Here is a 16190-nt window from a genome sequence, read left to right as displayed (position 1 = left end):
CATCTTTCCTTCTACTATAAGAGATCTTTCATGCCTCTTCATTTGAAAAACTTTGCCTCATTCTCCCTTTTTCCTTCTGTCTCCCAATGCAATCCTCTTTCTCACCCCTCAATTTTTTTCTTTTTGAATATTATTCTATCATAATCAGCTTATACTCCTGCTCTGTGTATACTCCTTGTAACTGCCCTAATAATAATAAAACTTTTGAGAATTACAAGTATCACTTTCCTATGATAGACTATAACTAATTTAACCACATTCAATTCCTTATCTTTTCTCTTTCCTTTTAATCTTTATATACTTCTCTTGAACCTTGTATTTGAAAATCAAATTTTCTGCTTCTGCTCAGGTCTTTTCATCAGGAATCTTTGAAAGTTCTCTATTTCATTGAATATCCACCCCCCCCCCCCCACCCAAGGATTATTCTGTTTCATTGAGTAGGTTCTTTGATGTAATCCTAGTTCTTTTGCCTTCCAGAATATTTTATTCCAAGCCCTGCAGTTCTTTCATGTAGAAGCTGCTAAAGCCTGTGTAGCTGATTGTGGTGCCCCAATATTTGAACTCTTTCTTTCTAACTGCTTGCAATATTTTCTCCTTGACTTTAGAACTCTTGGAGTTTTCCTTTTAGAATCTCTTTCAGGAGGTGGGTGGTAGATTCTTTCAATTTTTATTTTAACCTCTGATTTTAGGCTATCTGGACAGTTTTCCTTGATAATTTTTGGAAAGAATATATGTATCCTTTTTTGATTGTATCTTTCAGATAGTCTCATAATTCTCAAATGATCTCTTCTGGATCTATTTTTTCAAGTCAGTTGATTTTCCAATGAGATATTCTATATTTTTTTTCTATTTTTATTTTGGTTTTCATTTATTGTTTCTTGATAGCTCGTGGAGTTAAAAAATTTTAAGGAACTATTTCCTTCAATGTCATTTTGCACTATTTTTCCTTTTGGTCAATTCTACTTTTTAAGTAGGCCATTGATTTTTTTATATAACATTTTTCCTTTATTCATATTTCTTTTACCAAGTTGTTGACTCTTTTTTCATAATTCTCTTGCATCATTCTCATTTCTCTTCCCAATTTTTTCTACCCATCTTTTTTGATTTTTAAATATTTTTTGACCTCTTCCAAGAATTCTTTTTGGGTTTTAGATCAATTCATATTTTTCTTTGAGTATTCACTTATAGATTGCTTTGGTATTATTTTCCTCTTCTGATTTTGTGTTTTGATTTCCATCAGTCTAATATCTTTCTATGTTCAGGTTCTTTTTTTTTAAATTTTCTTTCCTTTTTTCCCCAACAACACTAATACTGCATAGGAGCCGTTTAACTTTATGTTAAAGTTGGGCTGTCCTTCTGGGGTGGAAGGAACACTATCCCTTGCCTCCTGTGTGGGAGGCCTGAGGTCTTATTTCTGGCCTTTGGTGGGGCATAGGGTTTTGCTGTTGACTTGCCTGGACACCATCTGCCCTGGACTATGCTCCCCATTTATTCAGTGAGACATCTTTCCTGCTGACTTTCTAAATTGTCTTAGGCTAGGAAATTGTTTCACCCTGTCCTTTTCTTTGTTCTGCCGCTCTGGAATTTATTTCGAGATGTTCGAAAGGAAGTTTGGAGAGATCAGGCAATTTCCTGCATTACTCTGCCATCTTGGCTCTGGTCTCTCTTATTTATTTTATTAAATATTTCCCAATTACATTTTAATCTGGTTCAGGCCTTACCCAGATGTTGGCACATGTACTTGAACTCTTCCCTAGAAGAGATTAGGATTTTGTCACCAAAATTTGTAGCATGGTTGGAGAAACATAATTTAAAATTCCTGCCAATTGCTTAAGATAATTTTTTTCCTTTAAAAGGGAGGGAAACTTTCTCCAAGACTTGTCCTACTTTTCCTTCCTTTTCTTGTAGGCTAAAGTTTATTAAGAAAAAGACTCTCTGCTCTCTACAAAAAAGTGAGAAATGATCAGTTAGCTTGCTTGCTACTCTATGCTTGAGTAGTTTGTGAAGAAAAGAAGTGATGATGTTTGTTGCTTGTTCTCAAAGAAGACCATGACATCAGGGAGGTGATGCCATGACAGGCACATGAATTGGATCTGAGTCCGAGGAGGTGCTGTGCTAAATCATTAATCCCACTTCTCTCCTTCAGAGACATCTGGGTCCAGTGGCCAGATACGATTCAGGATGACTATAATGAAAAGGCCACTCCAGGGGAACAGCAATTCTCCCTCCAACCTTAGCATCTACCCTTAGATGTATAAATACAGCCTTTGGGCTGTATAAATTGTTTGAGGAAATTGATCCCTCGGTTCCTGCTTCTAGACCTTGGCACTTGAAAATGACTCTTGGAATACTGAACTTGTGGCTGGTTCTTTGAGCGTTCCATCAATGTAATTTTCTCCCTCACAACCTTTTCCTCCTTTTCCTCTCCTCCCCTCCTCTTTCCCTCCCTCCTCCTTCCCTTCCTTCCTTCTTTCCCCTTTTTTCAATATTACTAACACTAAATAAGGGCCTCTAGACTTCTTTTGGGAGCTGGGACACCTGCAGCCTTCTCTCCTCTCTGTATTTTCTCACTGATCATCCTTAGCTAGGACATAAGCTTCTTAACTTGCACCTCTGGTCAGCGGCGGATAGCTTTCGGCTCTGAAGCCTTTCCATCGTTCATTTCTCGGGAGAACGAACAGGTTAATTAGAAAAAAAGAAAGGTTTGGAAGACTAGGCAGGGCGTGAGGCGGAGGGGGAGTGATGCCCTGCCACTGTCATACAGGACAGCAGCAGCATCGACCGGCATTTCCACGGTTCCCCGTGCCAAGTTTCTCCGGGACACGGGACCTTGGCAGCTGGGGCCCCCAGGTGTAGGTGAGCGGCCTCAGGAACTCCCCGTCGGGGAGACGTGTATGCGGGCCGGGTGAGAAGAGGTTGGCTGGTGCCTGAGCGCCAAGAGGGGGGAGCCAGGACAGCTGCCCCCTGCTCAGGGACAGAGCGAGACCCTGGAGCTCCACGCCGGGGGGAGGAGGAGGAGGAGGAGGAGGAGGAGGAGGAGGAGGGCACCCCCGCTTGAAGCCAGGATTCTCCGCTCTTTCCTCAGCGCTTTCAAAGCCTGCAGAGAGGAAGGGGGAAAGCTCCCGAGGGCATTCCCCGGCTCCGGGCGGCCGGGAGGATGGCGGATGTGTTCTGCGGGCGGCTCCTGGTCAACAAAGACGGGGACGCGGTGGAGCCCGAGGAGGCGCTGCAGAACAAGGTGGTGGGGCTCTACTTCTCGGCGGGCTGGTGCTCCCCTTGCAGGGACTTCACCCCGCTGCTCTGCGACTTCTACACCCAACTGGTGGAGGAGACCCATCCTCCCGCCCCCTTCGAGATCGTCTTTATCTCCTCGGACCGCAGCGCCGAGGAGATGGTGGACCACATGCACGACCTTCACGGGGAGTGGCTGGCTCTGCCTTTCCACGACCCCTACAAGCAGTGAGTAGAGACGCGGGGAAAGGAGAAGGCGGGGATGGAGGGGAGCGATTCCGCCAGAAAGGACTTCCCTTTGCCATCCAGCCTTGGGGTCTGTCTCTTCCTATTCCACAAAAACAGATTCATTAAGTGCCATAATGACACCCTTCCCGGTAAGCCGCTCCCTTCGAGCACACAGAATTTTCCTTTTTTTTAATTGTTAGCTCTTGAGTCTATTTCAAGCAGAGATGCCATTCCTTAAAGCTACTCCTTTTGACCCCTGTAAAAAGATGGGTACGTGTCAGTTCTTAGGAAATCTATTCATAGTTAAATCTTCTAGCCTCATGATTTTGTTCTCTAAGCAGCGTGAAACAAAAGCAAATGAAGATAAATACAAGAGTTGAAACTTTACAGCTGGGGTGACAGAGGAGAGAATGTTTGAATATGGACCAAGTAGATGTTTGCTATATGTCAAGTATCTTGGAAAGTTCGTTTTGTCATATAAAATCTGACTAGAATAAGTGATTTGTTTCTTGATGATTTTTTGGATCTTAAGTTAGATTTATAGAGTGTTTTTATTTGTTATCTTGAAGCTATTAATAATTATACCTTAGGAAATAAGAGCCTCTAGACTTCTTTTGGGAACGGGGACACCTGCAGCTTTCTCTCCTTATTTTATTTGTTTTCTCGCCGGTCATCCTTAGGTAAGCCATAAGCTTCTTAACTTGCACCTCTGGTCAGCTGCTGTGTTGGACATAGAATGCAGAATGTGGAGACCTGGGTTCAAATCCCATCTTAGACCCAAGATGTATGTCTTAAATCACATAACCTCTGGACGTTCAACTACAAAATGGAGTTGTTGGACTTGATTACTATTAAATCCCTTTTACTTCTAAAACTATGGTCTCTATGAGTCACATTCATCTCTAAGGTTTATATTTGAAAGGAACTTCAGAAAAATTAGAAAAAAACACTGGTAAGGTTCCTTACTATAGTAAATGTAGAGATTGTAGTAGCATTACTATTCTTAAATTGATTTAAGTCGAAGGGAATTTTATATTCCACTGCATTTTTCTGTTATTTTCTGTGATTTTTTTTTGCAGTGTTTGTGCTGCTATATAAATAAGAGAAAGATTGATTAGGAAGTGATGATTTGGAATATTTTTTTGGTGAGTTTTTGTTGTACTTATTTTCAAGTAACAGGTTTAGTTCAGATCACAAGCCTTCTTTGCTTTATTAAATGATCATAGAAATTGTGAAACTGAAAAAAAAAATCATTATTTGGTGGCTGTTCTTTAGTGATGAGTCTTTTCCCCCCAAACCTACCTAGGTTGGTCCTTGGGGACCAGATATTTAGCTCATAGCTGAGTCTGTTCTCAAAGCCTTTCCTGCTTATATACAAAACCTATCACAATTTGTTCTATATGAACCAAAAGTTTGAAAAACTTAGATTGCTTTGAGGCATCAAAGTAAGACTTTAGCTAGTTTTTTAAATGTTTCTGATGCAATTAGATGGGTGAAATTATTTAAATTGAAGTTTCTCCCACATTTATCAGTTTTTCCCTTTTTTTGTTCCATTTCTATCTATAGCAAGAATTTTTAGGGTTCTTACTAAAAGCTACTGCACTACTAAACCAGCAGAGGCTACTCATAGAGAGGTACACTGCATTTTATCCACTTGAATGGGATGCATCCATTAAGTGAGTGATGGATTTGTAAGGATCAGAGTTTTACATATTATGTGTATGTATGCACATATGTATGTGTTTGTTTTTAGTCTCTTCTCCTGAGTTAAGATGACCAGCATTTGGGTAAGTTCAGGTAGGTCACATAGACAGGCTTACAAAACATTTTGGGTTAAGATTAGAATAGGGTATCAGGGGAGTCCATTTTTAGCAAAAATAAAAAAAATAAAAATGATACTTAAACTGTTTCAAAGACCTTCAGCCTAGCAATTTTTACCAGACCAAAGAAAATAATACATTTTAAGTCAGTTAATTAACTTTTTTTTTTTAGTTTTTTTGCAAGGCAATGGAGTTAAGTGGCTTGCCCAAGGCCACAGAGGTAGGTAATTATTAAGTGTCTGTGGCCAGAGGTCTCAGGTACTCCTGAATCCAGGGCTGGTACTCTGTCCACTGTGCCACCAAGCCTCCCCTAATTAACTTTTTTTTAAGATTGATTTCTTTTTTCGTTTTTTTTTTAGGCAATGGAGTTAGCCAAGGTCACAAAGCTAAGCAATTTTAAGTGTCTGAGTTTGGATTTGAACTTGGGTCCTCCTGACTCCTGGGCCAATTTATCCACTTTGCCACCTAATTAACTTTTGTCAAACTTAAAATGCATGTCTTATCAGGATAAAGAGAAGTGGCAAAGTTCCTATGAACTTTTGAAATTGTAAAGTGATTAGATCAGCAAGGTGATGCAGTGGATAGAGTATCAACCCTGAAGTAAGGCAAACTCATTTTCTTGAGTTCAGATCTGACCTCTTGACACATTCTAGTTGTGTAATCCTGAGCAAACCACGTGACCCTGTTTGCTTCAATTTTCTCATTTGTAAAATGAGCTGGAGAAGGAAATGGCAAACTATTTTAGGATCTTTGCCAAGCAAACCCCAAATGGGGTCACAAAGAATCAGACTACTGAAAACTGAATCATAAAAAGTGATTGGGAGTGGGGGAAGGTACAGAAGAAATTTAGTACATGTAGTGTCATCTAGAAAAAGATATAATACAAAGTATAGGTATCAGTTATAATCTCCCCCAAATAGACTTTTAACACCTCTGATCTTCTATTTTACTGTAAGCTTTTCTAAAACTTTTTCCTTTGCTTTGTTTTCACAGTAGGTGGTTCAGTCAATAGAGTGAACCAGAAATCAGGAAGACCTTATTTGTAATCTGGCTACACACATTTAGGAGCAAGTCACTGTTTTTGTCAGTTTCCTCAATGTAAAATGGGGATTATAAGAGCATCTACCTTACAAGGTTGCTTTGCAAAGTGGCTGATTCATAAATGCTATCATCATCATCATTATTATTTCCCTTCTGTTTCATGGACCACTCACTAATCTAACTCTATTCACTTTTGTGTCCCTCATGGAGGCAAAACTCTTGAAATACCATGTTTGTGCTCTCTCAATTTGCAATTGCCTTTACAGATCATATCTTTATAGTACTTTGTTTTCCACTGATATACCTCACTTGGAAATAGCAATTCACATGAGAACAGTGTACTTTGTAGAAGTCACCCTGTGTCCCTGATTGTGAAACCTGGCCTTATTCCCTGCCTTCACCATCATCAGTTCCTATTCCAAAATCCATGTAATATCCTTTTTATAGCTTTATTCATCCCACCACTCTAGCTAGGAGATAGTTGCTCCTAGGAATTCACCCATCTCCTGTCCTTCCAAGGAGGCACAACACTCTCAGATAATCCAGCCTCCCAGTGATCAAACTCTCCCCAGACTAAACCCTTCATCAGATCCTAGTGCCCCACCTTCTTCCCTAGGAAATTGCTCTTCATCAGCACCCCATATCCTTCTCTAGGGCAACACCAACACATTTAATTCCCCTCTTAACACATCCATTCCATACTCCCTATCTTTAATGTGAAATTAGAAAAAAATTTCTTTCTCAGCATTGTTCACTCCTGGATTTAGTAACAATGCATCACCCATCCTCTTCAGTTGCCTTATCCACTTCTGTATATTTATGTAATAGCTTTTGCTAGTATTTTCTTCCACTGATGTTGGATTCATCAATTCAACTTTTTTCATCTTTCATTTTTTCAAAAATTTCATTTTCCCTTAACCCTATTCTTCTAAACTGTGGGAAGATGTAGTGAACTAGAACCAGATCTCCACAAACACATCAATCTTTAAAAATATCCCAGTATGAACAGTGATGAGCAAAACCCAAAAGAGACAGTTATAAAACTGATAGAAGGAATAGAGTTCAAGTAATGCAGATCATAGCAAGAGATAGGGCCACCCCAGTACCCAGTTTAGAGCTTTGGTTATCCAAGGTTCAACCTTTGTAAAAGTTATGTAAGATCTAAACTTGAACTTAGGGCTGAAGCATCTCACTCTGTGAACTGTTGCAGCTGTGTCTAACCCAGCTTCCAGTCAAGTCCTTGCTCATTCCCAGAGCCCAATCAGCCAGTGTGACCCACATGAGGAGATGATCCTTGTGCCCAAGCCACAACAAGAGAAAGTGAATGACACATATATTCTTACAGGAGGTTGACTAACAGCGCAATCCAAATCACCTGGCTGGGGAATATGGAGTTCAGTGATAGCCACTGTTTCTGGGGTTAAGCAGAGCCTGTCTACAGTATCCAAAGAACTAAGAGGGAGCAGACTCTGACCCAAACACAAAGACTCAATCCAGTACTAAGATTGAAGACTGAAGTAAATAGAAGAAAATGTTAAACACAAAAAAAATTTCATTGGATTGAGAGAAAACACGAGAGTAATTCCAGAAGAAAAAAATCTGTAACCAGTCCATATATAGCTTCTAAGGAAAGAATGATTTGGCCACAGGGACTGTAGAGGCATTTAGAAGTAATGCAACAAGAGACATGACATTTAATATTGATACAGTTGGGCACTATGATAAGCTAGGTCGAATAGTAAAAGAATTTCATAATAACTCACAACTGAGCATGATAAGAGACAGATAAGTTTTATTTTGCAGGTGCAAGGTTATTGTCTGCAGGCTTTCTCCTTAATGGATAAGTGGTAGCAGGGGGAAAAGATGATTTATATAGGTATAGGAGATGATGTGCTGGGAAAGGGGTAGTGAAGGTACAGTGCAGGTATAGTGAAGAGGATTATGGTAGTATCTTCAATGGTAACAAAGGTTCATTTGGGGAAACAAAGAAATAACTATTATCATATTGGGCTCCTGTCTCTGTTTCCTTGTCCTTGTGGGATCCTTCTGCTGGTAGCTGAGAGACAGAGTACACAGGTTGCTATTATCAATTCAAGGTCTCAGAACTGTTTCTCAGAGAGAATTTCTCAGAATAATAAAGCCAGCCTAGCTCTTGATATAGTCTATTATAGAAAAGCTCAGAATTTAACTATTTGTTTTCTGCTTCCCATTTCCATGTCAACATGACCCATATCACTTTTTCCTCAATAAACTCTAATGGTTCCCTATTGTCTCCAGTATCAAATACAAAAGTCCTCCGAGTTTTAAAACTGTTCTTAGTGGAGTCTTCTCCCATCTTTCCAATCTTCTTCTACCTTAGGATGTCCCTTCCCCACTATATGATGTATTCCAATGACACTGGCCTCCTTTTTGTTCCATGAACAATATTCTGCCTCCTCTTTTCTGCCTCTTGGCTTGGGAATTCTTAGCTTAAAAATCCCCTTCTACAGGAAGCCATATTCAATCTCTTTTTAATTCTAGTGCTTCCCTCGTCTCCTATAAATATCCCTTTAAATAAATTCTCATTTTATCCTTGAAAATAAAATAGAAATTCTTATAAAGATTATATCCTAATTATTCTAAAATAGCATGTTTGTACATATTTATTAGCATATTTTAACTTTAGATTATGAGCTTCTTAAAGAAAGGGAATATCTTTTGCCTTTCTTTGTAATCTAGTGCTTAGCAGAATGCCCAGAACATACCATGTATAATATTTGTTAACTGATGGATAGACAAAATAAAAAAATACAAAATTCATTGATCACCTTCTGAAAGCAAACCTAAAATAAAATTTTGCCAAAATCAAAATCCAGAGATTTGGGTCAAAGAAAAAAAAAATGCTTCATGCAGCCAAAAAGAATATTCATTCTGAATAATTTTTCAACAAATTTGGGGAGAAAAAGAGTAAAACCATAATAATGGTAGTCTCATAATAAGTCAAATATAATAAAAATCTAAATAATAAAGAAGTTAAGAATCTTAACAGAATTTTTGAAAAGTTACAGGTGATAGACCCATACATTAAAAAATATAACATTTTGTCAGAGGTATTATTGTTTTTATATCAAATATTGACATTGATGTCATGGGAACTGAATTTGAATTCCACTTCTGCCACTTACTACATGTATTACTTTACCAAACAAGTTACTTAATCTCTCTAGATTTCAGTTTTCTCCTTGCTGTCTATTCATACCTCTTCCATCTTGCAAATTTTATTTTTTTAAACCAAAGTGTACAGCTTTTTTTATTATTACTAAATATGATCTATTTAGTTCAACCCAGAGCTATTATGATCTTTTTTTTAAGGTTTTTTTGCAAGGCAAATGGGGTTAAGTGGCTTGCCCAAGGCCACACAGCTAGGTAATTACTGAGTGTCTGAGACCAGATTTGAACCCAGGTATTCCTGACTCCAAGGCCGGTTCTTTATCCACTACACTACCTAGCCGCCCACTATTATGATCTTTAATCCTTTTATGAATCCTGACTTTGTCTAATATGTTAGCTATCCCTTTCATCTTTGTGTCACTTGAAAATCTATTTTTCATGCCATTTATATTTTTATCCAAATCATTGATAAAAAATATTAGAACAAAATTAGAGTATAAGACTAAGTATAGATCTCTAAGACACTCCACTGATATCTCTTGCTGTTTTTAATTCTGTTTTGTTTTCAGCAACATCTACAACCTGCTTTTCACTGACAAGAAAAATCAAAACTCATTACAACTATATATATATATATATATGTATATGGTAAAGTAAAACAAATTCCTGCATTTGCCATCCTCTACAAAGCAATTCATATAATTATATATGTACATATATATGTTTGTATGTATATATAGTAAGAATAAATTATTTTGAAGGATTTAGAAGCTCCAAATAAGAAATTATAATAAAATATCTAATCAAATATGGAGGATTTATGATGAAGCATACTACCTACTTTTCAGTAGAAAGGAAATAACCATTAGTACAATTTGAGACCTTATTTTGTTTCTTTTCTTGACCAATGTAGGAATTTGATTTGTTTTTTAACAGTTTTGTTTTTCTTTACTTTTCATTGGCAGGAGAAAAAGAAAATTTATTTGCCTTGATGGAAAAAAATGTTTAGTGAAAAAAAGCACATGAAGTGTGTGACATGCTGCATCTTTAGTCTTCTGAAGTCATTATTAATCACTATATTGAATACATTTCTATAATCTTTCCAAGTTTTTTTTCCTATTCATTATTATGGCCATTATGTACAGTGTTCCCCTAGTTCTGCTCATTTCATTCTACATTAGTTCATATATATCATAATTGTTTTTTTATTTTTTAAAATTAATCACTTTTATGGTACAGTAAAATTGTTACATCCATGTGCCACAATTTGTTCAGCCATTCCCTTATTGATGAGCACTCAACTTGTTTCTAATTCTTTGATAAAATAAGCACAGTAATACATATTTCAGTACATACATGTCCTTTCCTTTTTATCATTGACCTCTATTTGACTAAATATGCACCTAATAGTAATCACTATTTGAAAGGGTGTGTGTTTTTTAAAATTATGTAGTTAGTATTTTATTTTTCCCTGTTTGCCTGTAAAAACAATTTTTAACATCCATTTTTAAAATTTTGAGATCCAAATTCTCTTTCTTCCTTCTATACCCTCCTTCACCATGAAGGCTATAAATTTGTAGTTATGCAAAATTTTGGCATGATAGTCTTGTTGTCAAGGAAAACATTGGATCACCCTCCCCCCAATAAAAGAAAGCTCAAGAAAAATAAAGTCTGGAAAGTATAACTTTAATCTGTATACAAACACCATCAGCTCCTTCTCTGGGGATGGATAGTTTTCTTCATAATTAATCCTTCAGAGTTGTCTTGGTTCATAATATAGCTAAAAAAACTAAATCATCCTACAATATTGCTATTGCTTTGTACATAGTAAATTTCACTTTGAATCAACTCATGTTAGTCCAGGTTTTTCTGAGAGCATCCTGCTCAACATTTCTTCTAGCAGAATAGCATTCCATCATAATCACATAAAGAGTATGCATTTTAGTGACTTTTGGAGAATAGTTCCAAATTGATTTTCAGAGCAGTCAGGCTAATGCATTCCATTGTTCAGTCATGTATGACTCTTTATGACCCCATTTGGGGTCATAGATACTGGCAAAGATACTGGAGTAGTCTGCCTGCCATTTCCTTCTCTGGCTCATTTCACAGATGAGGAATTGAGGCATGCATTAGAGTTATATGTCTAGAGGTGAGGAAAGAAGTTAGAGCTGGATAAGTAGTATTGAGAATCACCAGCAGGCAGATCATTGAATTTATAGGAACAAATGAGATCACCAAGTGAAATAGTAGAAAGGGAAAAAAGAAGGACCCAGGACAGTCTTGAAGAACACTCATGGTCAGTAGGTAGGACCTGGATGAAGACCTTGTAAAAGAAACTAAGAAGTGGTTAGATGGTTATTAACATAGAAATTATTTCATTTGATCTTTACTACAACCCTCTAGCTACTTTTATATACATAGGGAAATGATCTGAAAGAAGTTAAGTGACTTGTCTAGGGTCAAACATTCAGTAAGGGTTTAATGCAAAATTAGAACTCAGTACTATGTGACTCCAAAAGTAGTACCTTATCCACCAAGCCATATTACCTTTTTATAACTTCCTTTATTTTTTTTCACATTTTAAAGAATTTAAATCATAAAAGGAAATTATTTTTATCATATTTTGATGGAGTAGCTCTGTCAACTATGGAGAGGAACTCCCCTTTATAGGTACAAAACTCAGTCACAAATCTTTCTCTATTTCCCTAAAGTAGTGCTTCAAATTCCTGCATTTAGAATCACTGCTCTAAGAATTGGGATTGACAATTCTTTGAATTTATCTAGAAAACTCCTGTAAATAGTGTTTTAATATCTTGCCTAGCAGAGACAACATTAATCATTAATATCCATTAATACAAGAAGATGAAAGAGATGATCAGATCAGTTCACTGTCATTTATTTATTCAATATTTATAAAGCAATTATTAGCAGTCTCATCCAGGTAGGCATTGTGCTGCAGAAATTTTCAAAAGATTAGCAATATTTTAGGAGTTTCTATTTTATTAAAATATTGTTTAATGCTTTTTGAAAATAATCACAAAACACTTCTCACACAAATTAAATCAGATTTAAATAAGGTTGAGCTAATATAATAAAAATGACAATTCTACCAAAACTAAACTACCTGTTTAGTGCTCTACCAATCAAAATTCCAAAACAATTACTTTAATGAGATAGAAAAAGTTGTAAGTAAATTCATATGGAGAAATAAAAAGTCAAGAATTTCCAGTGATTAAGTAAAAAAAGTACAAAAGAAGGTGGCTTAACTCTACCTGACCTAAAATTATATTATAAAGCATCAGAGTGGTGGACTAGTGGAATAGACTAGGTGCAATAGCAGGAAACGATTATAGTAATCTTCTGTTTGATAAACCCAAAGAGTCCAACTATTGGGATAAAAACTCTCTCTTAGATAAAAACTGCTGGGAAAATTGGAAGTTAGTATGGAAAAACTTAGATTAGACCAACACCTCACACCCTATACCAAGATAAGATCCAAATGGATACAGGATTTAGACATAAAAACAATATTATAAGCAAACTAGAAGATCAAGGACTAGTTTACCTGTCAGATCTATGAAAAGGAAAGCAGTTTATGACTAAGGAAAAGATGGAGAACATCACTAAAAACAAACTAGATGATTTTGATTACTTTAAATTAAAAAGCTTTTGCACAGACAAAACCACTGTAACCAAGATCAAAAAAGTGTAGTAAACTGGGAAACAATCTTTACATCTAATGTTTCTGACAAAGGACTCATTTCTAAAATATATAGAGAACTGAGTCAAATTTCTTAAAAAAAAACAATCCTGTCCCCAATTGACAAATGATCAAAGGATATGCAAAGGCAATTTACAGCTGAGGAAATCAGCAATCCATAGTCATATGAAAAATTGCTCTAAATCATTAATTATTAGAGAAATGCAAATTAAAACTTCTCTGAGGTACCACCTCACCCCTCTCAGATTGGCCAATATGACCAGAAAGTGCAATGATCATTGTTGGAAGGGTTGTAGGAAATCTGGGAGACTAATACATTGTTGGTGGAGCTGTGAACTCATCCAACCTTTCTGGAGAGAAATTTGGAACTATGCCCAAAGGGCAACAAAAATGTGCATACCCTTTGATCCAGCAATACCACTTCTAGGTCTATACCCTGAAGGGATGATGAAAAGGGGTAAAAACATCACTTGTACAAAAATACTCATAGCAGTCCTGTTTGTGGTGGCAAAGAATTGGAAATCAAGTAAATGTTCTTCAATTGGGGAATGGCTTAACAAACTGTTGGTATATGTATGTCATGGAACACTATTGTTCTATTAGAAACCAGGAGAGATGGTAATTCAGGGAAGCCTTGAGGGATTTGTATGAATTGATGCTGAGTGAGATGAGCAGAACCAGAAAAACACTGTACACCCTAATAGCAATATGGGGAAGATGATGAATCTTGTTGGACTCGCTCATTCCACCAGTGCAACAATCAAGACAATTTTGGGCTCTCTGCAATGGAGAATACCATCTGTATCCAGAGAGAGAACTGTGGAATTTGAACAAAGACCAGGGACTATTACCTTTAATTTAGGGAAAAAATCTGATATCTTATTGTCTGATCTTGCTATCTCTTATACTTTGTTTTTTCCTTAGAGATATGATTTCTCTCTCATCACATTCAATTTGGATCAATGTATACCATGAAAACAATGTAAAGACTGGCAGATTGCCTTCTGTGGGGGGTTGGGGGAGGGAAGTAAGATTAGGGGAAAAATTGCAAAACTCAAAATAAATAAAGTCTTTATAATTTAAAAAATAAAAGATTCTTTAGGGAATCTTAAAAAAAATATTGTTTAGTGAAAGAAAGACCCTAATGGAATGGAATAGTCAGATTTCCTTAAGAAAAAAAGGATTTTAAAAGATTTGGAATTTGGAAATCTAGCATACCTGGGAAAAGTAATCATATATAGGATACCACATTAGAAGTCAAAAAAAAAAAGACACATAGAAGCACCAAATCCCAGACCAAAAGGTCTCACATATAGCTAAATAGAAATCCCTCCCACAACATCCCTGACAAATAGTCCTTTAGCTTCTGCTTAATTATAAGGAAAATTCATTACTTTTTAAGGGTATCCATTATACTTTGGGACAATTTTAATTGATTATTTAATTGATTATTATTGTTATTTGATATTATTTATTAATTATTCATTAATTTTAATTATTCATTAATTTTAATTTATTATTTATTGATTTGATTATTATTTATTTGATATTATTATTATTCAATTGATTATTAGGAACTTTTTTTTAATATTGAGAAAGAATCTCCATCTGCAATTTTCCCACTAATTGTTTGGCTATCTAGAGCCAAACTGAGAAATCTAATACTTCTTGCCCACATCACCACACCTCATCATGTTCTTTTCTCCAATTTCCCAATTCCTTTAAGTAATTAAGATATAGACTGCTTTCAGGTTTCCTCATCACACTGATTATACTTTTCTTGATATGCTCCAGCTTGTCAAAGACCCAATGGGAAAATACCTAGAGGGAACAGAGTTTTCTACATATAGTCAAGAAGCAATGGGAATATTTGCTCTCTCCTTTTTCTGGACACTATCTTTTAAGATTGTGTTAATCTTTTAAATTGTCATGTCACCATGTGTAAAAAGAGTATGTATCTTGTGTGTGTTTGTACATAGAAGTATCCAATTATTCCAATTCATCAGCAATATGAATATATTTACACACAAAAGCACACATCTAGTCTATCTCTCTCTTTGGTTGGGTAGGGATAAGCAGGAAAAGAAAATTGAAAATAGTGCCTTAAGAAAACTTGCCCTTCCCAATTTAGCCTTAGATCAGCCTTGATAGCAACAGATGGAATAAATCAGATTACTCTTAAGCACCTGAAATCAGGCAACACTAAATAGGAGTAGGGATTTCCATAATCTGGCATGAAAGGAGAGAAATAATCCCTCTGAAGGTTAAAGGAGGAAAAATCCCTAAGGAGGGGAATTATCACATAACCTAAGTGATAAAGTGATAAAGTTAAAAAGAAGTCTGATAACTTCCTGTTGGAGAATAATAGAAAAGGGTAAAACCTACATATGTTGTTTTGTTAATAGTAAGGGTAATAATTTCTTGAATTAATTTCAAATTAATTTAAAAGAATTAAAGAATTAAAAATATCAGATTTTCACCCTTATCGCCAGCAATAGTTCTGGTGTATGTCTGGACATTGACTTGAGAGTCAGGTTGAATAGAGTTGTACACAAGGTCGTGATACAAACTCCATTATTTTATTATTGCATACTCTGACTTTTATAACAAAACAGACATGACAGGATAGATGAGACCGTGCTGCATTGCTCCCTGGATCAAATCTACAATTTTTATCCTTTGAAGTCCATAGATTTCCTTATCAGAGAGTTTTCTACACACCTCTAGCTCCGCAGCTGTTTAGGTCAGGGTTCACTGGTGAGCCAACAAATCCATTTAATGAGCAAGAATACATGCATATCTCTGGTGACCTTGGCCACCAGAGATATGTGTATCACACTCAGGACCTAGCCCTCAACACACCCTCTCAGGTGCATATCCATATTTCCACTAGAATCACACTATTGACTTGTTGAGACAAAGAACTGACCCAGGGTTTGTAATTAATGTTAGTAAAATGCAAGGTTAGGCAGACCCTATCAATTTGGAAAAGTTTTATG

The 16190-nt window shown here is 36.4% G+C and overlaps 1 protein-coding gene across 1 annotated transcript in view; it reads left to right on the top strand.

The window, feature by feature from the left end:
* Positions 1-3054: 3054 nt before the first annotated feature.
* The window catches only part of NXNL2 (nucleoredoxin like 2), a 30598-nt gene continuing 17462 nt past the window's right edge, over positions 3055-16190 (top strand). The window contains exon 1 of the mRNA XM_074200301.1: positions 3055-3459. Within this exon, the coding sequence (XP_074056402.1) occupies positions 3158-3459 (302 nt within the window). The 5' untranslated portion in view covers positions 3055-3157. The remainder of the gene's footprint in view (positions 3460-16190) is intronic.

Source organism: Macrotis lagotis, chromosome X (genome assembly GCF_037893015.1).
Source record: "Macrotis lagotis isolate mMagLag1 chromosome X, bilby.v1.9.chrom.fasta, whole genome shotgun sequence".
Classification (NCBI taxonomy): domain Eukaryota; kingdom Metazoa; phylum Chordata; class Mammalia; order Peramelemorphia; family Peramelidae; genus Macrotis; species Macrotis lagotis.
The sequence above is the reverse complement of the archived record's forward strand: the minus strand, read 5'-3'. Positions and strand labels throughout refer to the sequence as shown.